General features: G+C 39.6%; 1 protein-coding gene across 1 annotated transcript in view; it reads left to right on the top strand.

Moving 5' to 3' along the window:
• The first annotated feature begins 3,576 nt into the window (after positions 1-3,576).
• The window catches only part of PLPPR5 (phospholipid phosphatase related 5), a 188,002-nt gene continuing 164,968 nt past the window's right edge, over positions 3,577-26,610 (top strand). The window contains exon 1 of the mRNA XM_075539991.1: positions 3,577-3,582. Coding sequence (XP_075396106.1) covers positions 3,577-3,582 — 6 coding nt within the window. The remainder of the gene's footprint in view (positions 3,583-26,610) is intronic.

Here is a 26,610-nt window from a genome sequence, read left to right as displayed (position 1 = left end):
GTGCGTGAGGTTGCTATGGGTTGAAACTGAGGGGATGGCACCTAGTAACATTGTCACATGTAACAACTCAACCAAGTTACATAACACAGTTCACAAAAATCATATTCGGTGTCTTAGTGAGGTGAGTATCATTTGAGGTCTTAAAAACTTGTGAGCAGCCATCTAAAGATACAGCTAATAACATTCTTTCCTAGGTATAGTTCCTGCATCTGAATAGTCACCTGGTTTCCAGTTCTTTGAACTTGACCCATTGGAACCATTCTCAATAACTTGATATCTGACCTGGGATTCCCTTGCCTCTGTAGCAGGAACTCTACCATCTGATCTACTGATCTCAGGTTCATCAGATCCTGCATGTATGAAACAGAAGAAGCCTCCCGTCTGATAGTTGAACATGAGATTTGAACATGTCAGCCTCTACAATTGTGTAAGCTATTTCTTGGAGATAAATTTATTTGTGTGTCTATAGAGGGGAAAAAACCCACAACTCCTAAATAACAGTCACTGTTATTTTTCATCTATAAATGAATATTTTTCTTTAGTGTTCTAAAACTCTCATAACATAACCTAGTTTGGGGTACCTCTTTTATTATTCATATTTATGCATTCATTGATAGATTTTCATACTTAAAATGATCATTAGAGCGCAGTTGGTCGTTAAATTACTTGACTCGCACCACTGATGCTAACTGCGAAGCCAGCTGCTGAAAACCACCAGCTCCTTGATAGGAGAAAGAAGAGACTTTGTACACCAGTAAAGAGTTACGGTTTCGAAAACACCCTTGGGGCACTTCTACCCTGTCCTATACATGAGTCGCTGTGAGTCACCATCAACTCGATAGCAGCGATGTCAGTTGTTTAGTTGGTATATATTAAGGACCAGATATGTGCACAACACAGTTTTATGGAAATGATGCATATCACATACCTCCCATGCGTCCTTCCCTCCAGGTCTTCTTGATCGAGGATAGAAAATGAAGTGGGGAAGGTTGCATGGTTGATGGTGCAGTTGGATAAAATTGAGTAACATGTACATTATTTACCTAAAAATACAGTATAGAAATATAGAGATTTAAAAATATTTGGGATGTAGTATCATTTGGAAATTGTGGGAGGGGAGGAGCCTTGGTCACAGTGGTAATGTACTGGGCTGCTGGTCAAAAGGTTGGCAGTTCAAAATCACCACTCAGTCTACAGGAGAAAGATGGGGCTTTCTACTCGTGTTAGACGTTAGTCTCTGAAACTCACAGTGACCATTCTCCTCTGTCATAGAGAGTCACTATGAGGCAGCATAGATTCAATGGCAATGAGTTGGTTTTTGGAGGGTATTATGAAATCAATTCAATTTTTAAACTGTTCATTGATAACATGTCCTCCTTTTCCTACATCAACTATATAATAGAATAATCCCCAAATAGTTGACTTGAAGAAGTACCAACATTTTTTCAATCCTGAAAGATCTAGGGAGACCTGGTGGCCTAGTGGGTTTCCAGCCACTAGAGGGAGAAGAGGCTTTCTAGGAGTAAAGTTTGACCTTCTCAGAAAAGCTCAGAGGTCCTTCCACCCTATCCTGTAGGGTCGCTCTGAGTCAGAATCGGGTCGATGGCAGTTGAGTGGTTTTCCTTGTTTGTTCTGAGGCAATAATCCAGGTGGTGGCCACACAAAGATTAAAGCATTATTTCTAGACTCATGAGATTTAATAATGTTTCTTAATAATAATTCAAAACAAAATTAAAATGCCTGGTATGTAAGAGACAAAAGTTGTGGCTTTGATTTTTATTATTATATTCCCAAAAGTAATTAGTACCCCTCTATAACTCAATTGACCAATGATTTCATGTTACGACTTTAATTTTCCATTTGATACTCATTTTCGGGAAAATTATTAAAATCTTTTATGTCTCTTGCCCCTCCATTTTCTCATTTTTAAAGCAGGAACAAATAAAAATGGATAATTTCTTAAACTTTTTTCCATATGTTCAAGCTCCTCAAGAGAAAAGCATCATTAAGGGTGCGCTGATTTTATGGATCCTTTAAGATCAGCTGACGAGTAAAGTGTTGTTAGCCTTTTGTCGTGGATACAAGATGATTTTTGTCTGCATCTTAAAATGTTTTTATCTTTCTCAAAAAGAAGAAGCAGCAGCTCATAATACATTAATGCTTTTCACTGACAAGTGCTAGACTGTGAGAAAAGTCTGTGGGACGGAGTTTCTCCTTTGCCTTTTTCCCATGCTGTGTTCATTTGAATGTCTCCTGACTTGGTTCGCCCGCAAAGCATGGCATTGGATCAATCAGCAAGTTTGGCACAGCCTTAATTGCTCTGATATAGGATCTTAACATTTTTTCAAAAAGTTATATTCACAAGCTACTTTAGTAACTCAAAGAGAAAAATAAGTTTTTCTGTCCTTGATACAATTTTTCTCCCAAAGGAAAGACAAAAGAGGGGGTGGCGTAGAGGACAGAAAGATTGCAGGGAAGAGAGAATGTGTTTTAGAGGAAGGGTCCTGGAGGTCTGCCTTTCAACTGCTAGAGGGAACCTTGTTCTCACGGGAGTGGGGGGTTTGGAAATTGCCGGGGTGTCCTTCCAACACTCTACTCCTCACTTGAGCGAGTGTGTTCGAGGCCAGTAAACTGCACATATAGAAATAGGTGTAAACAAATGTAGATGTATAGATTTAAAAGGAGAGGGACTGTAATATCAGACCTAAATTAAAGTCATGGAAATGATACTGGTTTCCAGATAAAGTGGGTGTTATTCATATTCCTGAGAACATTGTCCTTAAAAAAAATACACCTCCCCTTTGGCTCTCTTCTCTCAACTACCTGTTGCTAGAGGGGTCTACTTCATAATTTACTCTACCACTTCATTTGCTGATTGTTTAGACATTTCCATATATAAATCATACAGTTAAAGCACAATTTTTCTTAATTTTCAAATACTGTCTTTGTACAGATTTTAAAATATGCAACTTAATGGGTCAAAAAAGCCAATTGTTGTCACATATCACTTAATAGCTTTCTAGTAAGGGTTACTAATTCATATTCTAACAGATAGAGTGTGACAATGCTCACCTATACGCCTTCTTCCTAGCATATACCTTTGGTAATATGATCATTAAAAAGAAAAACCAAAACAGGAAACAGCAGTGCAGCATTGTTTTCATTTGAATATGTGTAACTTGTGAGGTGTAACATTTGTGTTTTGTGAGGGAGTATGCATTGGGGAAAGGGCTGTTAGAAAATAGTGAGATTGACCCCACTATCTAAACACCGTTCGTTCTGAGACTGGTTCTTTCGCTTATTCCCCAAATATCCATGTAGTTTCTGCCATACTATGTCACATACCAGATTGGCCATGGAAGAGGGCTTCACAAATTTTGCTGAATATTAAAATTATCTGAGGATTATGAGGGAAAAAGAAATGAAAGAAGGGCTGGGTCCCACCTTTTGCATGGGGATTTCCTTAAAGCGGGGAAGGCAAGGTTTTTAAAAGCTCCCTAGATGATACCAATGTGCAGAAAAGTCTGGAAATCACTGTCAGACAGAAGGAGGATCAAGTCACCGAATATGGTCGGGATGCAGGTACTGCAAGGTATATGACAAGACTTAAAAACAAAACAACGCCTCCTCCACCCCAACACACACACAAAACACCCTCACTGAGTTTTGAAAGCCTGGCCGGCTTCCTCCGTACTATGTTACTTCAGAAAGCAGCTTTGAACAATTCCTGATTGAATGGCTTCAACAGGCTAGGACTCAGCCAGCACCAGGAGGAATGAGGTGCTGAGCAGAAACCAAATAGCTATGTACTATCTCAGTCTCAATCTTGGTGTTCATCTCAGGAGCCTGGGAGCCAGACTTGTTCAAACGGGACATCCTCAGAATCACGTGTGAATCAATTGGGTTAAGAAGAGTTTTGCTTGGGAAAGTCATTGTTCAAACAGGCTCAAACCTTCGCCCATGTACCTGGTTGGGGAGTGGGGGTTGGGAGAGCAGGGGGCAGGTATTAGTGAAATACTTGAAATGCACTTGATTTATTTGTAGATGTACAATATGCTGTTTTAAAATGTGGTATCCTCCTTACTTCCCCTCCAAAATCCCCCTCAGAGAGTACCTCTCCCAATAATTGTTTAGAAGCTGTATGCAAAAATTCTCATGCCTGTCCTTTGGATGTAGTTATCAAAATATCAACATCTGCTAAAACGGAAGTCCAGAGTGGTGGAATTTTTTCTTTTATTGCATTCTCTCAGGCTGCAGATGATTAGCACGATTCAGATGGAAATCCTGTAGAGATGCAGTATTGTTAAACAGATTGTAATTCCCCTGAAAAGTTGATTCCCCCCAAATTTGATTTATTTAGCATATTTGCAATTTAATGATATTTTTTTCTGAAAGGGTAATCTTCCAGTCAAGATGTACTACTGTGGTTTCACTGTGTAATTTACAATTTTCAACTTATTTGTTAGTGCTTGTTAAGGTGCAGTCTTTGTACAGCGTGCCGATACATATGGATTGTGTTTACCTGAAACACATCTTTTAAATTTTGAAAGATTGAACATTTTGTATTTTTGGCACGCTCACAAATGCTAACCCTCCTGTTCAATACTCTCTCCAGGAAGCCTCCGAGTTGCAAGGTTAATAACAAGGAGAGTTTGTGGTTGATTGTATCCTTTTCAAAGTCATTAACTTCTTTAAGAACATACTCAGCCATCCTGAGAAAGTTCAATAAGCCCCTGAAGTGACAAGAGAATGCCTTAAAGCGTCAATTCCTCCCTTTTCCACTTTCTGTCACTAACAGCCAATGATGCAAATCCCTAAGCCAATTCTGACTCAGCTGCTAGTTTTAGATAAAAACAACAACAACAAACCCACTCTCGCCCACAGTGACCCATAAGGACAGAGTGGAACTGCTTTACGGGAGCGAGGCAGCCCTGTCTCTCTTCCTCAGAGCAGCTGCTCCATCTGGACCTCCTGCATGCCAATAGCTCCCAAACGTACCGCACTGTGCCGCTGGGGCTGGGGAAGCATGGACTACCTAGTGTGACCAGGATGACTTTTGGTAGTTGCTCTCTTCACTGGTTCGCTACTGTTCTGAAGCTATTTTTATGCTGAACGGTACAAATGTGCTTTGCCGCTGGTTCCCTGGATCTTCCCTAATCACTGGCCTTGAATGCTCAGTGCAGTTACGCTCATTGGGCCTTATTTACAATGTCCCCAGCTATGGGATGAGATCCTCCTTTCTATTTAGTGATTTTGTCTCAAATAGTCACAATATTTCTTAGGTCCAAACCCAGCAAAAAGCTTTGAAAGACAGTTGAAGTTATATAGTAACCTCTAGTATTCCTAAGCATCATACCTTATATAAATACAGATAAATTAAAATATCTATATCCATATATCTATATAACTATATATCTATATATAGATATGTAGATATCTTTCTAGATGGGACTACAAATTCTCAAAAACCACATGACCTTCTTGTCTAATAACAAAAACATAAGAATATCAAAGACTGTCAGCATATTGATGTCTTTTGTATAGCACTCCCATGTTTGAATTCCGGTCCACCACACCACCCATCGTATTGATGCTTTGCGCACAATCGTGGTGATTCTGGGTCTACCCATTCCCTATAGTTCGTATCACTGCGCACAAGGCAGTCATATGAATTCTGGGGAATGGGTAGATTCAGAGACGCACAGCTCTCGTTGGGAAGCATGGCAGTTTCATCCGCTTGCAGAACTCTCTCATGCCTCAAAACCACCCCGCTCACACCTAGCTCCGGCCACCATGTATCTGTTCTCCATCGCTACTGGTGGAGCTTCTCAAGAGTACCAGATAAAGTGAATCGGAGAGTATGCAACCTTTGACGACGGGCATCTTTCCTTTGAGATTCGCCCAAGTTCCAAAGTTTTATATATTTCTTTATATTGTTGGATAGTTGTCTGTAGCATAACACAGTTTATTCAAATGGATTTTACAATGTATGTATTGGTATTTGCAGAACTAGGAGATCATATTAAAAATGGTTAGCCCAAGCAAAAGAAACATCTTGGGAGCCAGCCAGATACAGACTTAATTACTAGTTCTGCTGTTTAGTAATTGTGGGCAACTGAAAACTCTCTCAGAACCCCAGATTTTGCAAAGTGGAGAGTCATGATACATCATAGGTAATAATTACATAACAATTTTACATCTGTAAATCTGTTTGGCACTGACTAAGCGGACAAATCTCTCTGCCTTCTTCTTATCATCTGCCACAAAGAAAATATACCATTGTATACATGAGGGGGCTTTAAAAAATCTTGGAAAAATTTCATTGTATACTAATTTTATGAACTTTTTGAAGCTCCCTCATATTCTTTGAAGTGTTTAACTTCCATATTCTTATCTTTGGTCACTCATAATGATATTTTAATATTTTATTAAACATATTATAATATAACAAAATTATTAAATTTATATAATTTATAATAACTTTTATAAATTATATTTTTTACATTTGGGGTTTTTTTTAGCAGTTGGGATATAATCTATGATGCCATATACCTGGTATAAATCTTTGTATCTAGTAAATTCTTTTTTTATATATGTTTATTTTCCAAGGCAAGCCAGGCTGAAATATCTGCAAAACATATTTGTCCCATCATCTTTTTTTTTCTAAAATCATTGTATTAGGGGCTCATACAACTCATCACAATCCATACATACATCAATTGTGTAAATAATATTTGTACATTCATTGCCTTCATCATTCTCAAAACATTTGCTCTCCACTTAAGCCTCTGGCAGCAGCTCCTCATTCCCTGCCCCACTCCCTCCTCCCTCATGAACCCTTGATAATTTATAAATTATTATTTTATCATATCTTGCACTGTATGATGTCTCACTTTACCCACTTTTCTGTTGTCCGTAACCCAGGGAGGAGGGTATATGTAGATCCTTGTAATCGGTTCACCCTTTCCAACCCACCCTCCCTCCACCCACCACTGGTCCTGAAGGGATCATCCGCCCTGCATTCCCTGTGTTTCCAGTTCCTATCTGTATCAGTGTACATCCTCTGGTCTAGCCAGATTTGTGTATCTAGTGAACTCTTAATAAATGTTTCTAAGCAAATTCAGGATGGTAGTTAGTAGGCTTTGCTAGTAAAAGATTACCTTATATAGTAGCTTCCTTGACTAGGAATTTAGTATGCTGGTTTGAGTCACACCAGCAGACCGGGGATTCACGTAATCTGATTATGATGTGATAGATGCATATTTTCACCTGCTCCCTGTCTTGCAGTTATATCCTGTAAGAGATAAGAAGGTGATCCTTAAATAGAAAGGAGGCTTGGGTGGCTGAAATAGCATTGGGAAAACCTCGGGGTGAAGCTGATTTTGAAGCCTCCTTATCTCACTTGATACTGGACTCCTTTACTTGTCAGTAATTGATTTGTTGCAATTGCAGAAGTCTAATATAGAGTTCCCTTATCAGTATGAGCAAGAAGCAATTAAATTTCTGACCCAAAGATAAAAAGAAAATGTTCTGTGCCCACACACCCTATATTTCATTCATTTTATACTACTAGCTGAACAAGTGAGAAGGCTATCCTTTAGATTCCCACATTTATAGTATAAAAAGCGTGCTAAGGAAGGTTTTAGTATGGTTGTACTGCCAAGTGCATCGTTAAAGTTATGTGCCATTGGTTCCATTTTAACTCCTGCTTCCTGACTTTTACAATTGGGTAGTAAAAATTCTGGAGATCTCAAATTCAACTTTAAAAAGTTCAACAAAGAGGCAAAGATATCATTTTTAAATGAGCAAATATAGCTTACTGTTTTCCTGTCTTATAATTTACCGATCACTACATGCAATGATCTTGAATAGGATGATTTCTTTGAATTTGCCAATAATCAACTGCTTCTCTTCTATCAAAAGGACATTTTATGTAGTTAAACCAAATAAAATATTCTTGTTTGTCAAATTGAAAGAGCAGGGGGTGGATATCTCAAAGACTTCTCTACTCTTCCACGTCTGGCTCACTAGCACACATGGATTATCAGGTATTGAAAGGATAGGGTAGTCCCTGCCCCTTAAGTCTAAGATCCCATCTCTCGGTACACTTAACGCCAAAATACAAAATCTGTGTCACCAAAGAGAATTTCTGTTACTGCTACAATAGAATCATAATTAGATTTAAACCTCAACAGATTTAAGTTCAAAATTAAGCCCTCTGTACTATGTAGTGTAGTGTGGTTTGGTGAGATCCTGCAGCTATTTTGTATTTTACCTGTTTTGTCCAAAATTAAGAAATGCCACTATTAGCAATCCTTTTGTTGTTGTTAGATAGCTTAGAGTTTTTGTTGTTGTTGTGTTTTAGTTAGTAAGTGTGTTAAGCCGGGTTGACTAAAGAAGTAAATGCAGAGACACTTGTGTGTGTAGGAGAGAACTTTATATCAAAGAGCAATTGTATATTGAGAAAACATCCCAGCCCAGTCCAGATCAAGCACATAAGTCTGATATTAGTCCATAAATCACTCTTCAGACTCACACAGTCACATGCAATGATGCTGAATTCAGGAAGAGTACAGACCATTGGGTGCAAAGTCTTGTGGATCCAGTGGCGGTGGATATATCTCCAGGGCTCTGGCTGGCATCAGCATGACTCCATGTGCTTTGCCCATAAGAAAGTAAAAGAGAGAGAGAGAGACCTCCTCCAGGGAGAAAGAAAGGACCCTCCCAGAAGGCCATGCCCACAATGAGGCATCATTCACTCCTAATATACACAAGTTGACACATAATTATGTAACTACCACAATATCTTATATATGAGATTGTAACTATGCTTATTATTGCTCCCTTTGTAATATAAATTACAAAGCAATTTTCCTATATGCTGTCCTGTTCCATTATCACAATAAGTGACATGTGATATTTTTAGGGCCCTTTTGCAAGCTATGTAATCCATGAGTGGTGCAAACAGTTAACATTTCAGTTGCTAACTAAAAGGTTGGAGGTTCAAGTACAGTGAGAAGGACCATGAAAGAAAGACTGGCAATTTACCTCTGAACGATCAATCATTTGAAAAATCTTTTGGAGTCCAGGTGCACATGGGATGGACATGAGTTGGAGCCAACTTAATGGCAATTTTTAAAGGAAAACTGTGATCCGTATCACTCAAACTCCTAGTCCTTCACATTCATCTCCATATTACTCAGGTAAGCAGGTACAAACAATGGGTTTTTCAGTGAAGGAGTATCTGGACTGTGTAAGCCTCGGAGCCCCTCCTTTAGGACATGTCTGAAAGTCCTCCTCATGCAAAGCCATTCAAATGTAGTTCAAGACAGAACTAGAGATAATCTTAGTAAAAATAATTAAGGTACTTGACAGATGGGTGTACCAGTGTCTCAAGGGTGTTCTTCCAAAAACATTCAAATTCAGGATATGATTTTAGTAAAAAGACAAAGGCTTCTGGCTTTATTTTTTTAGCCTAAATTTCATTACACTTTCATGGATTATTAAATTTTTGGATTTCTTCCCCTCTAAGAGTTAAAACAATAAGGAAAAAATCATTTTGGTCAAAGAAAGAAAATTATAACCTAATTGCTGCATGTGAAGGTACTAAATAACAAATTTTTGTCTTTGAAATACATGTATTTGACATTGAATTCCTGTTAAACAAAATCATTTTGAAAGAATGGCTAGGCAAGTATTTTGAAGAGATGCATATCACTCTGTATATTGCAAATTTACCCTTCTGGCGATTACTTTTTGCTATTAAATAGGATATAATTAATCATATTCCCATTATTATAAATGTTTCAATGTGTAATTTATTAAACTCTAAGGATAACGTATTAATGTGTTTTGTTTTTTTACTAACTGGTGATTTATTTAATACTTCTTGGGCTCAAATAGATCTACAATAAAAATATAGAAACATGAATAGCAAAACCTTAATTAACTTCATAAAAGTCTCATGAAAGGGGATATCCTGGGGAACTACAGCTTTTATTAATAGAAAGCTTCTACATTTTTGTCAGAAGTCCTAAATTAATAACCAAAGTGTTCTGAATATAAAGGATTTGAGATTGGGGTCATTATTTTGAAGCTCAGTTATTTAATGCTCGTTACTGCAGTAGTACAAGATTTATAAGACTGATTTTCTACTAAGTGTGATGGCAGGATAAAGTTTGGATGTAGTTATGAAAAATAGGCCTGAAGCATTTGTGCTTTTTAGCAACAATGTCAACATTCCAATCTTACTGCAATTGATTCTATTATACCCTATAGCGCAGGGTATAACTGCCCCTGTGGGTTTCTGAGACGGTAACTCTTTGAGGATAGAAAGCCTCATCTTTCTCCCTGGGAGCCTCGGGTGGTTTCGAACCGCTGACTTGATGGTTTGTAGCCCAATGCTCAACCACTCCACCACTAGGTAACATTAACATCACCAAGCCCACCAAAAACAAACAGAAAAGAGCCACACCCACTGCCATATCGAGTCCATGGTGACTCATAGCGAGCCCCATAGGACAGGGTAGAACTGTACCGTGAGTTCCTAGACTCACTCTTTACATGAGTAGAAAGCCTGTCTTGCTCCCACAGAGCAGCTGTTGGTTTCCACTGCTGACCTTTTGGAGTGCAGGTCAACACATAACCAGGTCTCCACCAGAGCTCCAACGTTAACGTTAGGAAGGTTCATTTAGTCAGTGTTCTATTCCAGAAGTCCCTGCAATAGTGCGCACAGTGAACGTGCTCAGCTTCTGGCCATAAGATGGGAGGTTCAAGTCCACCTATAGCAGCAGTTATCAGCCTGGGGGTCATGACCCCTTTGGGGGGGTCAAACAACCCTTTCACAGGGGTCACATAAGACCATATTTCTGGTGGTCTTAGAAACCAAGACACTAGTCCTCTTTGAATCTCCAGGCGGGTCCACCCACATGCAGATAAGCCCATACTGGGGTCTCCACCACATGAGAAACTGTCTTAAAGGGTCGTGGCGTGAGGAAGGTTGAGAACTGCTGCCCTAGAGGCACCTCAGAAGAAAGGGCTGATGATCTTTTCTGATTAGCCAGTCACTAAAATCCTGTGTGACACACGCGGGCTTGCTATGAATCAGAACCAGCTTAAACGTAACTGGGCTGTATGTCAGAAAGGAACAGTGTTTTCCCCATATGTGAATAGCTCTAATCTTCCCAATAACACCCAGCAACTTTAATGTGAAAAATATCCCTAATTTAACAATTGCCCATAATTCATAGAATAGATAACAGCATAATGTTTGGTTGACTCTCTTCCCAAAAGTGATGTATAATATTCTATTGCTAAAGCCATTCCACGTAATGGAGGCTTCCAGTGTATTCTAAATCTGGTTTTCCATATTTGGTAGTTGGATGATTTTACATCAATTGCAAGCTCCTGGATAAGAGCGGAGTCTCATCTGTCAACCAAGTAATAGCTTAATGACATCTCTTTGGGGTATGACCTTTGTCTGAGAGTGAGGGACTTGGAAGGGTTTCTTTCTGTCACTTTGCCTTCCTCCATGCTTGAACTTCTGAGATTCGGTGCCTGCCTTCAAGGGAGATCGCAGGTTGGCCACCCTACTCCGAGAGCTGTCAGTGTCCTTCTGTTTCCACCAACCTTGGATCCACATGACTCTGTACTCACCAGCCAATGATCTCCCTGCTTCCCACTTCACCTCCAGCCTACAGCGACGTGAGTCTGGAGAGGACTGGACCTATGGACTTGAGTTGGTATGGACTGGCATTAAAGTTGCTTCTTAATATAAATTTCTTTCTTGTACATAGATGAGTATCATTTGTTTGTTTCTCTAGATAAACTAGTCTAACACATCATATGTCATGTTTTTACTAATCAAGATTGTGAATGCCGACTTATTTTTCTTGGGGGTAATTTTTTTAAAATCACTATATTGGGGGCTCATACAATTCATACCACAATCCATACATATGGGTAATTTTTAAAGATTCCAAACAGCGATATTTGAACAGGACGAGGGGATACCAAATGGTTTACAATAAGAAAAGGTGTGCGTCAGGATTGTATCCTTTCCCACACTTATTCCACATGTGTGCTGGGAAAATAATTCGAGGAACTGAACGATGAAGAACATGGCATTAGAGTTGAAGGAAAGCTTATTAACAACCGTTGATATGAAGATGACACACGTTTGTTGAAAGCAAAGAGGACTTGAAGCATTTACTACTGAAGATTAAAGACCATGTAGTCTCACATGGATTACATCTCAGTGTAAAGAAAATCAATTCTCACAACTGGACAGTAAATATCATCATAATAAACAGAAAAAATTAAAGTTGTCAACGATCTCATTTTACTTCCACAATCAACACTTAGGCAGTAGCAGTCAAGAAATCAAATGGTGTATTTCAATGGGAAAATCTCTTGCAATAGGCCTCTTTAAAGTGTTGAAAAAGAGAGCACATTGGTCAGTTTGAAGACTAAGGTGTGCCTGACCCAAGCCAAAGTATTTTCAATCACTGTATGTGTGTGTGAAAACTGGACGACGAGCAAGGAAGGTTGAGGAAGAATGTTCGACACTGAATTATGATGTGTGGGAAGAATATTGAATGTACCAGAAGAACTACCAGAAAAACAAACAAGTCTGTTATGAAATATGCGCAACAAGGATGCACCTAAAAAATGAAGATATGTTTTAGACATGTTATCCTGAGGGACCAAACCTGAAGAAGGACATCACGCTTGGTCATGTAAAGGGTCCACGAAAAAGAAGACCACCCTCTTCAAAATGGATGAGCACCGTGGCTGCACCAATGCGCTCAACCATAGCAACGATGGTGAGCATGGCCCAGGACCAGGCAGTGTTTCATTCCGCTGTACGTCGGGCCAGAACCCATGTCCTGCCCCATGAGTCAGAGCAGACAAAAGCAACCTTTGATTCTAAGATTTCTAACTGTAAGTCCATCATAATTTAAAGATAAATGAAATTATTCATTTTGTCTATGAGGTTTCTGCTATTGTTTCATTTCAATGATTTATCTGGGATACTGAAGGACAACAAAATTTAATACTGATTAGCATTCACATCTATATCTTCAGCAAAGGACCTGCAGCTACCATCAGCTTAATTTTCCCCCACATGTTCCATATGACTGCCCTAAGATGATGACTCTTCTTCTTCTTCTTCTTCTTCTTCTTCTTCTTCTTCTTCTTCTTCTTCTTCTTCTTCTTCTTCTTCTTCTTCCTCCTCCTCCTCCTCCTCCTCCTCCTCCTCCCCCTCCTCCTCCTCCTCCTCCTCTTCTTTTTGGTTTATCAGCATGAAGCTACAAAGACAATTCAACAGATTTTATGCAGTGTATTTCCAAATGGATCAATGGAAGCTTTGCTGATTTAGCACTCGCAGGATTGATTACAGCCAACGTCATGTGTAGTTACAATAATTAATGGCCATTTATTACCATGAATGGCCCAGATTCTGTACTATACCCTGATGAAGTAAGCAACTTTATCCTCATCTGAGAAACAGAACAGAACACTAAAATGGTTTGGCCACAGTCCCACAGTTATGAATCTACAGATCAAAGGTACACTCAAACGAGTGTAACCACCATATTTCACTGGCATTCTCAAATGATCTCTCTTGTTATTGTTTCCTAAAAGTTATAATCAAGGGCCTGGCATTTGGGATTTTTTCCCTAAATGTATGGATCCATGGGGTTATGCTTAACCAAAAAAATGTTTCTTATCATGGTTAAAATATGCAGAATATGATACATATTCACAGACAGTGATTAATCTGAATTCAATCTAGGTTGCAGCTCAATGCTGTAGAGTAACTTCACAACTCACTTAGACTATGCATGTCCTCTTCCTGATGGTAGCATATGTTCTAATGCATATTTGCCCAATAGTTTAAGTATAACTAAGCACTATAAATATACGTCCTTTGACATCTTGGTATAGTTAAGATTCAAATTCCAATTTTAAAGAGGAAAAAACCTGAGACCCAGTAAAGATAACTAATGATATTATCACCAGGTCCAATTAACTTTTGATAACTTTAAAAAATTCTGTTGAATATAGTAATATGCAATTGATATAAGTTAATGTTTTCCTGTTTTTCCTAGTTATAGGTCCAAACGTTCTCATATTTGGCCCATCAGTATTTTATGTGTACCTTCAATAAAATATGACTAGATAACTCAATAAAATGTATCGCTTGTTCATGATGTCTATTTTGAAAGTAAAATTTAAAATATGGAGCATGTGGAACAGCACAAACCATGTGCTGGGCATCAAAGAATACAGCACGTTAAAGAGCTCTTAACAGCTCCAGCTGAAGATCAGTACCACTTGTCTAGGTCAGAAGCATCTGGCCTTACAATAAACTCCCATGACAGCTGGAACCTCGAAGACTGACAATCATTGCTACACTAGCTGTTTACTTCCTGTTTTCTTGAGAAAGCAGCCACCTCTTGAAGGGCAGTCTATGAGGATGCAGTACTCCACGATGCCCAATACAAGAGATCAAGGACACAATCCCCAATACGCACAGCGCTCTTTTCTTTGCCTTTGAGAATACTGCATGTTTGGATTTATCGAAAGAGTTTCAAAAACTACTTCTTGATTTGGCCAGTGCTGCAACTGACGTCATATTCAAGCTTCACGCGTATTTCCTTCATAAAATACAGTGGGAGCTAAAATTGGACTGAATTTGCTCCTTATGTGGATAAGACTCAATAGTAAGCCGAGAAGATAGAGCACTTTTTAAGGGCATATTCCATAATTATTAGAATGAGTTATAGGAGGTTTTTAATTGTTCTGGAAAGCAGTGACCTGGCTTATTCAGATAACCTCCTTCTAAATATATTCCCATGAGATCTTGTACCAATCTATATGTTAATAATGAAAGCTCCTCATTCTTACAAAGTCATCTAACTTTCCACACTCCTGAATCTCCTGAAGCATCTACCTCCACTTGAGCATAATGAACACAGGCCTGTGTGTGTGTGTGTGTGTGTGTGTGTTTATTCTAAGAAGGGAACTACTCTGTTGTAGTGGCTTCTCTAATTTGTTTTATGTAGACTCTTCTGAATCCTTCAAATCCCACAAGCTCAACTATGTGTTCAAAGTACATATGATTTCTTCCTCTTTGCGTTACTATATTGAATGAGGGAAAAAAATAGGAAAATTGCTAGGTCTTCACCTTAGTTACCAGATACACTTTGAAAACAATATTAACATTTGGAATCCCCATGGGTCCTTGGAAATATGAAGGCATCTCTTTACCAAAAAATATTACATCAAAACAATGAGGGCTCTACCATTGGCCTCTAAACAGAAAATCTGAATTTGATTTCACCATAGTCATAGATTAGTTCTTTGAAAACCACTTGACAGTAAATCCTGAGCTTTCTTTAGATTGAATCTTCTTGATCTATGAGAGAGAAGAGACACCAGGGGACGGACAGAGGAGTGACAGAGTAGCCGGAACAGCAGAAACAGAAGCTAGAGAAGGCAGCCAGCAGTGTACTTCTAAGCCCACAAACACCCCTTTGTGGAAGCTTGTGGAGGGCAGCGGGAGCCCCAAACCATCTGCACAGTGAGTCTCAGACAGTTTTACTATCAGATAGAGATCATTATAATTGTGATTATACTGGATTGTATTTGTTACATATTTATTTGACCTCCATCTTGACCCAACCTGAAATTGTTCTAGGGGCAAGTATTTCTTGCTGTTCCATGACAAAAATTTCTTCCCTGTCCTTTGAGATACTGGTGGTGGTCTTTTATTTCTTTTTTTACATTTTATTAGGGGCTCATACAACTTTTATCACAATCCATACATATACATATATCAATTGCATAAAGCACATCCGTACAGATCTTTTATTTCTTACACATTATTTGTAATTTCATCTCTGTATTATTATTATTTTACCATTACCACTTTATTTTGGTTCTGTTTCTTATTGTTTCTGTTGGGTTCTTCAGTTTGTGAAGCACAAAAGGAGCAGATGCATAGAGATAATTGATTCAAGGGCTTATAGGGTGGGTAGGGGTGGGGTGGGAAATAGAGAGGGTGAGGGGGTTAGAGGAGCAAAGAAAGTATGCTGGAGAGGGGAGGGAGCACTAGAGCGGATGGTGATTAATTCATTTTTAAAAATGATTCAACCATGAAAAAGAATGTTCAAAAACTGTTGAAATAACGATTGTACAATTCTTGTTGTGATTAAACTATTGAGCTGTCTGATATGTGGATTATGGGCCAATGAAATGATTAAAAAAGAGAGTGTCTTTGGGCAGGAAGTTGACTTGCGGAATAGGGTGCCTTATTGGGGGAGCTAGGCTTGCTGACCTACAGAGATAGAGATGAGCACATTGGGACGACAGACAATGGCACAGTGTCAAGATGTTGTAAAATTTCTTGTCATCCCTAAAAGAGTTTTGGAGCACTGCCTTAGCAGGGTAGAGGCCAATGGGCCATGTGACTGAGCGGCCAAAGACCAGGGAATCCTACCTATGAACACAGCCAAGGAGCTGCCCTGCATGACTAATAGCATCCTCAGCATTGTAACCGGTTTCCTGCCGTACATACACTCTATAGACATGAGTCTTGTCAGCGAGTTCCGCGTGCTCATTGCAATGAATTACCGAACTCCACTGACAATCAGGGCATGCTGTGGGAAGGGGCACTGGCGGTGTAATGGTTACATGTTGGGCTGTGATGTGCGTGGCAGGAAGTTTGCAGCCACCAGCAGCTCCAAAGAGTTGTGTCAGCATTGAGTAAGAAGGTTAGGCCTTGGGCAATACCGATGTGCGTTTAGTTCTCCTTCCCCATTAAAGGGAGAGGGTGACAGACACCAAGTCATGCTATTCCTTATCACAGTTTTTACTTTAAAAAAAACACCTCAGCTCAGATATTTCGTGTTTATTTTTTGTCCTTTAAAAAATCATTTTATATTGAGCTCTTACAGAAATCATAGCAGTCCCTAATTCAATCACATCACACAGAATTGTACCGTCACTTTCCAAACATTGTCTTTCTTCTACTCCTTGATAGTGACAATGCTCTATCCCCTCCCTCCCCCACTGCCCCCGGAACCCTTATTATTATTATTTATCATTTTTTCCACACCTTACACCATCCGCTATGTCCATGCATGTACAATTCTGTTGTTCGCTCCCCTCAAGCGGGGCTACACAGTCACCAGTGCTATCAGCTGCTCCCCTTTCCCCCTTTCCTCCTTTCTCCACCTCACTTTCTGTTGCCTGGAGAGATGAAGGGAGACAGGAAAGCAAAATAAGAGAGGAGGAAAAAGCACCATGAATCTTCCCACCCACTGCCCCTCAGGGCACCAGGACTGTGCTGATGAAATAAGGATGAGTGGAGAGAGAGAGGGAGAGAGGGAGAGAGGGAGAGAGAGAGAGAGAGAGAGAGAGAGAGAGAGAGAGAGAGAGAGAGAGAGAGAGAGAGAGAGAGAGAGAAGGAGAACATCAATAGCTTCGCATGAGAAGAAAATCAGGAAAACACAAATTTAACTTCCAGGCTACACAGCTGCAGCGATAGCCTGTCTGGAGGTCCAAGGATGGGTGAAGCACACTTACAAAGAGCAGCGGAAGGGAGGGCGGATTTGACTCTGCTGGAATGTCACTGAGCAGTGGGATATTCTCTAGCATTAGGCCGGTGAAAGACAGGAGCTGCAAAGCCACCACCCAGTTGTTGGTTCGTCATCTGGTGGTGGCTTTCATGTTGCTTTAATGCCGGAAGCGATGCTGTTTCACACATCAGCAGGGGTAACCACGGTGAATACGTTTCAGAGGAGCATTTCGACTGAAAATAGAAGGGTAGACGCTCTACTTCTGAGGGTTTTGTCACTGAAAACATATGACTATCTGCAGAGAAGCTGTCATAGATACAGCAGAATGAGGCACACAGGCCAGAAAGCACTCAGAATATGACCGCCGGAGAGTGTCCTTCTCAAAATAAAGTTAATCCTAATGGCAATGAGGATGGAGCAAAGCTATTCGGACTGTCATTTGCTGATTTGCACAACTCCTCAAAATGAGAATAAACAGCTGCAAGCATCCACTGACAATCAGAAAGAAGAATGTAGAAATATGAATCTAGGAAAATTAGAAGTTGTCAAAAATGAAATGGAACACATGGAGATGGAAGCCCTATGCACTAGTGAGCTGCAGTGGACTGGTAATGACCATTTTGGGTCCAGTGATAATTCTCCTTAGAAGCAAGTATGATGAGGCTTTGTTTCATGTATTTCTGTCTGTTAAAAGGAGAGATCAACAGGCTCAAAAATAACAGTTATTCAGAGGATTGAGCAGGACCAGAAAATACTCATTCTATGGTATTTAGGGTTGCTGAGTTGGAATAAACATGATGCACCTAGCAATGCAGGGAATAACAAATTCAATAGGGATGGGATTATATGAGGGGCTAGCAAAAAAATGAATTTTCTCAAAACTATGTATTTAAAATTAAAAAAAACCTTATCACCTTCAAAGTACTACTTTCCATTACAGTTAATACATTTGTCACATCTGTGATTCCAATCTGGAAACATTTTTCAGATTTATATGTTTGGATGGCTGATAGCACCCCTTTAGTTTTTTGCTTCACCTCTTCTATGTCATCAAATTTCTGTCCTTTCATGTCTCTTATCATTTGTGGAAATAAAAATAAGTCACATGGAGCAAGGTCACAAGAGTAAGGTGCGTGGGGGCAAGAGAGGCAGGCTGTTTTTGCCAAAAACTAGCGTACTGAGATGGGTGTGTGAGCAGGTGCAATTTATCATGGTGGAAAAACCAGTCCGCCATCTGCCATAAATCAGGCCTTTCTGTCAAACACTTTTCAGAACCTCTAAATAGAAAGCTTGATTAACAGTCTGACCTGGTGGAATGAACTCCAAATGCACTATCCCCATCACATTAAAAACAAACAAAAAGACAAATGAGCATTTTCTTGATTGATGAATTTTTTTAGGGTCAGTCAGAATGTGAGGCACAAATTTCTCAGCAACCCTTTTCATTTCCAAATCTTCAGTTAAAATTCACTGAACCAAGCTCCAAGATACTCCAGATAACTTACCCATTCTTCAATGATCCCTGTTTGACCAGAAATGCATGGGTTTTGTTGACATTTTCTTCTGTTTGGGAAGTTGACAGACGCTCAGAACAAAGCTTGTCATCAATCGACATTTCACCTTTTCTGAAATGAGAAAACCACTCTAACACTTGAGTTTTTCCATAGTGCTATCCTTGTAAACTGTATTTAACATCACAACAATATGTGAAGCATTTTTCCTCAGCAGCAAACAAAATTTCACAGCGGCACGCTGCTCCTTAAATTGGCCATCAGAGAAAAAGAAATACAACCCTCACTGCTTTCAAGGAAAAAATTCAATGTGACCAGAGAGAACCTTCCCAGGAGACGCCACTGGGTACACTAACTGAGCATGAGTTGCTTGATTTTCCCCTACTGGGAAAAATGCATACTATAAAACCACTGCCCAGAGGAGTTTTTCTCGTTTTTTTGTTTACTTTTTGAGGGGGGTGAACACCCCCTCATATTCATTATCACAAAGCATTTCAAGATCTGTCTTGAAGTACAAAGCTGTCTGTGATCTGAATATATATATATATATATACATATATACACATACCTACGAAGGAGTCCAGTTAATAAAACTGTTATACAAATTCATGAGGCAATCACTAAAGTAAGCAGTGAACATTTCTCTCTCTTTTTAAGAAAATCATTTTATTGGGGGCTTGTACCACTCTTATCACAAGCCATACATACATCCATTGTATCAAGTACATTTGTACTTTTGTTGCCATCATCATTCTCAAAAAATTTGCTTTCTACTTGGGCCCTTGATATCATCTCCTCATTTTTCCCCTTCTCCCCCTTGCCCACTCCCTCAGGAACCTTGATAATTTATAAATTATTATTATTTTGTCCTATCTTACACTGACCCACTTTTCTGTTGTCCGTGCCCCCAGGGAGGAGGTCATATGTAGATCCCTGTAATCAGTTCCCCCTTTCCAACCCACCCTTCCTCCACCCTCCCAGTATTGCCACTCTCACCACTGGTCCTGGGATTATCTGCCCTGGATTCCCTGTGTTTCCAGTTCCTGTGTGTACCAGTGTACATCCTCTGGTCTAGCCGGAATTGTAAGGTAGAATTGGGATCATGAAAGTGGGGGAGGGTGGGGGGGAGGAAGCATTTAGGGACTAGAGGAAAGTTGTATGTTTCATCATTGCCACAAGCAGTGAATATTTTAAGACCTCTTCAGTTGAGATTGGTAGAACATGCAATTGGGGATTAGAATGGCAAAGTTAGAAACAGAAAGTATCATCCATTTGAAACATGGTCTTGGTGAGAGAAACAAAGGTGGAAAATGTGTGGTATAATTAAGCAAGATCACTCAATTCTTCATTGCCAATAACATTTGTCAACAATAGAAAAAACGGCAGTAAACATGGACCTTACTCGATGGACCATGAAAGCAAATTAATAATCCTTGTGGGGAAAGATGATGGAGAAGCTCAATGTCACCAACCTAAACAAGGCCAGGCAGCGACTGTAGCGTGCATCATCAATCATAGCTGAAGAATGTGAAACAAGTCCACAGAAGCCAAAATGTGACTTTAAGTAAATACTGCCTGAATTTGAAAAACATCTCAAGAACAGATTTGATGCATTTAAGAATAATAAACTAGTCCTGACAGGTTGTGGGATGACATCAAGAACATCATATGTGAAGAAAACAAAAAGTCATTTAAAAGGCTGGGGGGTCGGGGGGAACCCAAGTGGAAGTCAGAAAAGACTCTGGAACTTGTTCTAAAGCACGAGCAGCTAAAGTGAATAAAAGGAACAATGAAGCAAAAGGGCTGAACAGAGCAGTATAACAGGGCAGCTCAAGAAGGCAAAGAAAATTATTATATTGAAATGAGCAAAAATCTGGAGTTGATAGCCCAAAGCGAATGAAGCACTTAGCACATCTCAAGCTGAAAGAGTAGAAGAAAAAATTCAAGCCTTGAGTTACAATATTGAAGGAGTCTGGGCAAAATTGAATGTTGCCTGAAACATCAATAGGAATACACAAAATCACTGTAGCAAAAAGAACTGGTCAATAGTCAATCATTTCAAGAGGTAGTGTGTTATCAAGCATAATAGTATTTAATGAAGAAATTCAAGGTGTGCTGGAAGTGTTAGTGAACAGCAAATTTCAGGAACTAACAGAATCCCAATGGAAATGTTTTGGGTTTTTTTAAACCCCAGGTAATGCTGAGAACACTCATTTGTCTATGCTAAGAATTTTGAAAGACAGTTTCCTGGTAAACCAATTGGAAGAGAGTCATATCTGTGTCCATTCCAAAGAAAGATGACCCAGCAGAATATAAACCATTTAATAACTTAATTAATATCACATGCAAATAAAATTTTGCTGGCGATAATTTAAAAACAACTGCAGTGGTACATCAACAGGTTGCCAGAAATTCAAGCTGGATCTAATAGAGGATATGGAAAAACAAATATAATTGATTACAGCAGATGAATCTTGACTAATAGCATAGAATACCAGCAAGTACTAGGAAACTTGTGTTTCATTGACTATGCAAAGACCTTAAACCATGTGGATCAAAACAAACTATGGATAATATTGCAAAGAATGGGAATACCAGGACATTTGATTGTGTTTGTATGAAACCTTTTTGTACCAAACAATAGGCAATGTTTCTAAAGCCTTCCTAATGACACAAAACTTAAATACAGTTCCTCATGTTGTGACGACCCCCCCAACCATAAAACTATTTTCATTGCTACTCCATAACTGTAATTTTGCTACTGTTATGAATTGGATGAGCCCAATGAAAGGGTCGGTCGACCCCCAAAGGGGTCACAACCCACAGGTTGAGATACTGCATGATTTAAAATCATTTGAATCATAGTTGCATCCTTTCACCATACTTATTCAATCTCAAAACTTATTAGGTCTGATTCCTGAGCAAATAAGCTAAGAAAATGGACCGCATGAAGAAGAACACAGCATCAGGATTGGAGGAAGTCTTAGTAACCACTGGTGGCATTCAGATGGCACAAGCTAGCTTGCTGAAAGCAGAGGATTTAAAGCACATAATGATGTATCAAACACCACAGCCTTCATTATGAACTACAACTCAGCAAAAAGAAAAAAAAATCAAACCCTCACCACCAGACCAATGGAAAACATCATGATACATGGAGAAAGATCAAAGTTGTCAAGGATTTTCATTTGAACCACACCAATGCTCATGAAGGGAATAGTAGAGAAGTGAAAAAGATGTATTTTAACAAAATGGCTGCTCAAGACCTACTTAAAATATTGAAGAACAAAAGAGGTCACTTTCGGGAATTTAGTCATCTGACCTAAGCCATGATATATTTAGTCACCTCAGATGCACGTGAAAGCTGGGCAATGAATAAGGTAGACTGCCAAAGAATTGATGCACTCGATTTATAGAGTGGAAGAAGAAGTACCCTGGACTGGACAACAGTACCCTGGACTGCAAGAAGGACAAGCAAATCTGTCTGCGATGATGTACAGCCAGAATGCTTCCTAGAAGCAAGGATGGAAAGACTTTGTCTTATGTCCTTGGGACGTGTTATCAGGAGAGACTAGGCCCTGGAGGAGAACCAGAGGTCAGTGCAAAACAAGACCTTTCACGAAGTGGGTGGACACAGTGACTGCACCGATGGGCTCAAACATCACGATTGTGAGGATATGGCAGCGTTTGCTCTGTTATTCACAGAGTGACTATGAGCTGGGGCTGACTGGGTACCACCTAACAGATTTCAAAAGCACTGTGATGCTGCTTTAATTTAAAACTTAAATTAAGAACATAGTCTGGATTCCAAAGTATCTTTTTTTTCAAGTAAGAATTTTTTTGCTTTTTGGAGAAAAAAATGTTTCAATGATTTATATTATAATTAAATTAAATAAAAACCATTCTAAATAAAGATGTTTTAGGGTTTAGGTATTTTAGACATTTTCACATAATTCCAGAAGTAATATGACAGCTCATTTTGCTCCTGAAGAAGCTCAGGCTCGGGAAGGTTAAGTAACCAGCCTAAGAGCACATAGCTCATGCTTTTTCATCCACATCGTGCACCTTCTCTGAATAACCAATCTGCTCAAGTATTCCTCGAGATGAATTTAATATTGTTGTGCTAATGATGTTTGCTAATAGTAAGTATTATATTTTGCATTTCAGCATTGGTTGGTTATTCACCCATGTTCCAATCCATTGTCAATGTTATCTGACCAACATGTAAGGGGAAATAATGTGTATATTGAGAATTCTGAGGGAAAGAATACCTTCTTCTTAAAACTGGGTAACATCTGGAGCAGAAGATAGCATGTGAAAACATCTATAGAAGAAACTGTATGCCCTGACATGTGAGTACACCCAGAAGTATTGTGTCAGGATATGAAGGAAAGATGCAATGCCCCTTGAGTTCTTTCCATATATGCACAGGCTTATTTCAAACAAAATGTCTTTGTGATCAATGGATGGCTATCGACACGCACTTTTGGTAATGCATTTGTCTTAGTCTTGTTAAGGTGCCTTAAAAAATAGCACATCAAAACTGTTTTCCTTAGGAAATCTAATGGGTCAGTTATATTCAAGGCAGAGCGATCAGCTCAGAAGGTGGTGGCTATATTTTTAATCCCAAAGGGTAATCTTGACAGATTTTCTGGAAGGACCGCAAGATGATCACAGGACTTTATTATGAAGAAGTTTAAAGAAAATAAAATATGTATTGGTGAGAAAAAGAAAAAAGATTAAGGGAAACCTTACCTTATCCATGGTACATCCCTGATTCTGTTTCTTCAGATTTGTTTTAGTCCCACCATTTAAAGAGCATTTAAAAGAAATATAATTTGCGGCCTTTAAGGAATGTCAAGCTATCATTTTAAGGTGGTGTATGTATCCCGAAGAACCTAAAATTCTTTGGGGGAAGGGTTGGAGTGTTGGAAATACCACCTTGAGAAGTGTATAAATCTGGATGGATGATGTGTCAAGAATCAACAGGTTCATGTTTTGATATTTTGTTTAATAGCGGTCTGAATGATTTGGCAATAATACTTGTGACTTGCTATCATACAATGAGAAGGACGCACCTGTCGGTGAACATTGGAATTGACTGGGCTACTCTCGGGTCACTCTAAATTGGAATCAACATGATGACAATGAGTGTTTGTTTGTTTAGGTAAATATGTGTCTAGAAGTTAAGTTTTATAGAATTAAAACTTTATTTGGCCTTTATTATCCATCAAACAAGTTATCATTTAATCTGCATAGTTACCTTATGGAGTCCTGGTGGCCTAGTGATTACATCTTGGGCTGGTAACCCCATGGCCAGCCGTTCTGTGGGAGAAAGATGATGTTTTCTACTCCCAATAAGATGGCAGTCTCAAAAACCGCCAGAGGCAGTTCTGCTCTGTTCTCTAGGGTTGCCATGAATCTGAATGTACACAATGACAATGAAATGGGTTTTTAACCCTACAAAATAGGTGCTGATAGCTTAGTTTCACTGGTAATGGAATCAAAGCAGAAGGCTGTTTGTCCAGCTTTTCACACCTAGTAAATGATAGAGCTAGGACTGGAAATATCAGTGCCCATGCCAGCTGCTGTTGAGTCTGACTCATGACAACCCTATGCGCATCAGAGTAGAAATGTGCTTCATGTGGCTGGTTTCCAATGGCTTATTTTTCAGAATTTGATCAGCACGGCTTTCTTCCGAGGTGCCACCGAGTAGATTTCCATTTCCAGCCTACCGTGTTGGTCATTTGCCCTGCCCCAGGACTCCTGAGATCTGAATGAAGGCAGTGCAATTCAAGTCACTGCTTTTCCTTGATCTCACGTTTATGTTAGGATGCCCATGTGGGCCAAATTTGCAGAGGGATAGAAAGATTAGGATTAACTGTTGGCATAAATTTTATACATGAAAATGCCTCTTGATTGTTCTTAAAGGAGTAAATTCATTCATTTATTTGACAAATATTTATCGCATAGCCACAATGTGCTGGGGACAGAGTAGTGACCCAGATTGAAGAGAACCCTCTTTCGTTACCAGCACTGTGTTCGCTGTCACAGACACAGTATTCATTGCCCCTTAACAATGGATTGCAATGCATTTGACTTTTCAAAATAATACCCACTTTCACTAGGAACACCCTATCTAGTCAATGCTGAGTCATAGTGAACCCCTGTGGGTTTCCAAGACTAACTGCAGAAATGGAAAGCCCAGTGTTTCTCCCCTGGAGCAGTTGGTGGTTTTGAATAGCCTACCATGAGGATTGTAGCACACTGCTTAACCACCCCACCATGTAGGCTCCACTTGGATGAGTTTCAATAAATCAACTACAATTGACTTTACTTAATAAACAGTTACCCTTAGAAGCTAACACTATTCTTCTAGAGGGTACTTGGGGGCGGTGGGAGGGACTCTTATTTAGAACCAGAGGAATGGTTTAAATACCACTACCAACTGATAATGACTTCATGCATGAAACCTTGACATGTGTCATTGTAATAGTTAGTACACTTTCACAATGTGGAGTAAGTCACTTTCATCCGTTTAAGAGCCATTTCCTCCTACTCCCCACACTTTGCCTGGTGTCTTCTTTGTTCATTGCAATCTATGCCATAACCGCTAAGTAATTTTTGAATGACGGTTGTAATAGGTTGTAATAAGTGTGCTCTACATTAAAGAAATTCACACGGCCCTTACTATCTCATGCCCCAACTACCAATCATCGGCCACGTTTAAATGGTCCTTGTAGCCTAACGGTGTTGTTTTTTCATGATGATAAACTCTCATACTAAAAATTACCAAGCCCCAATTTGTTAAAATGAATGATCATTCTAGACAACTGCTAAGGTAATTCTCTGGTTTAATGAGAAGGGCAGGACTCTAGGACCATTTTCTGCCTTTGCCTTGCGTATCCAAGTTTTTTTCCTCATTCATTGGAGTGGAGGCTATAAGCATTGATAGGCTTCTCTGAGACTCCCCTTACCCCCCACCCCCCTAGACTCAGCTGCCTAAACCTGTGCTTAAGGACACAGAGAAGAGAGTTAATACCTAGACGCAGATCCACAGACAGCTACACATGTTCCCACGCACACATGGGTACACCCACGTAGAGGCACAATTTTTTATGTCTGTGGTGTGAACCCGTGTGGGTCTCCCACTCATTTCCCCTGACTCTAAGGAATCAGTGCAGTTCTTTGTTAAAGAAGGACTGGAGAGATGAGGCAAACAGCCCTTTTCCTTCTGCATTAGCACCCCTGGCCCCAGGAATCTGCAAAGCCTCCTCTCAGGAGCAGCTAAGAAAGGGCAGCGAAGAAGAAGAGCAAGAGGAGAGCGAATGCACATACCAGGAAGGGGCTGATGTACAAGAATGATGTTTCAGGAACGATCGACCTATGATTTCGGTGTTATTACATCGCAAGCACTAGGAAGCTGGAGGGGAGGCAAAGAAACCTCGAATCTAAAATCCTGCGAGGTTCCCTTTCTGACTGAGCCTAGAAACCGCCCTGGGGATGTGCAG

The sequence above is a fragment of the Tenrec ecaudatus genome, chromosome 1 (genome assembly GCF_050624435.1).
Source record: "Tenrec ecaudatus isolate mTenEca1 chromosome 1, mTenEca1.hap1, whole genome shotgun sequence".
In the NCBI taxonomy this organism is placed as follows: domain Eukaryota; kingdom Metazoa; phylum Chordata; class Mammalia; order Afrosoricida; family Tenrecidae; genus Tenrec; species Tenrec ecaudatus.
Note: the sequence above shows the minus strand (reverse complement) of the source record. Positions and strands in the feature narration are given on the sequence as shown.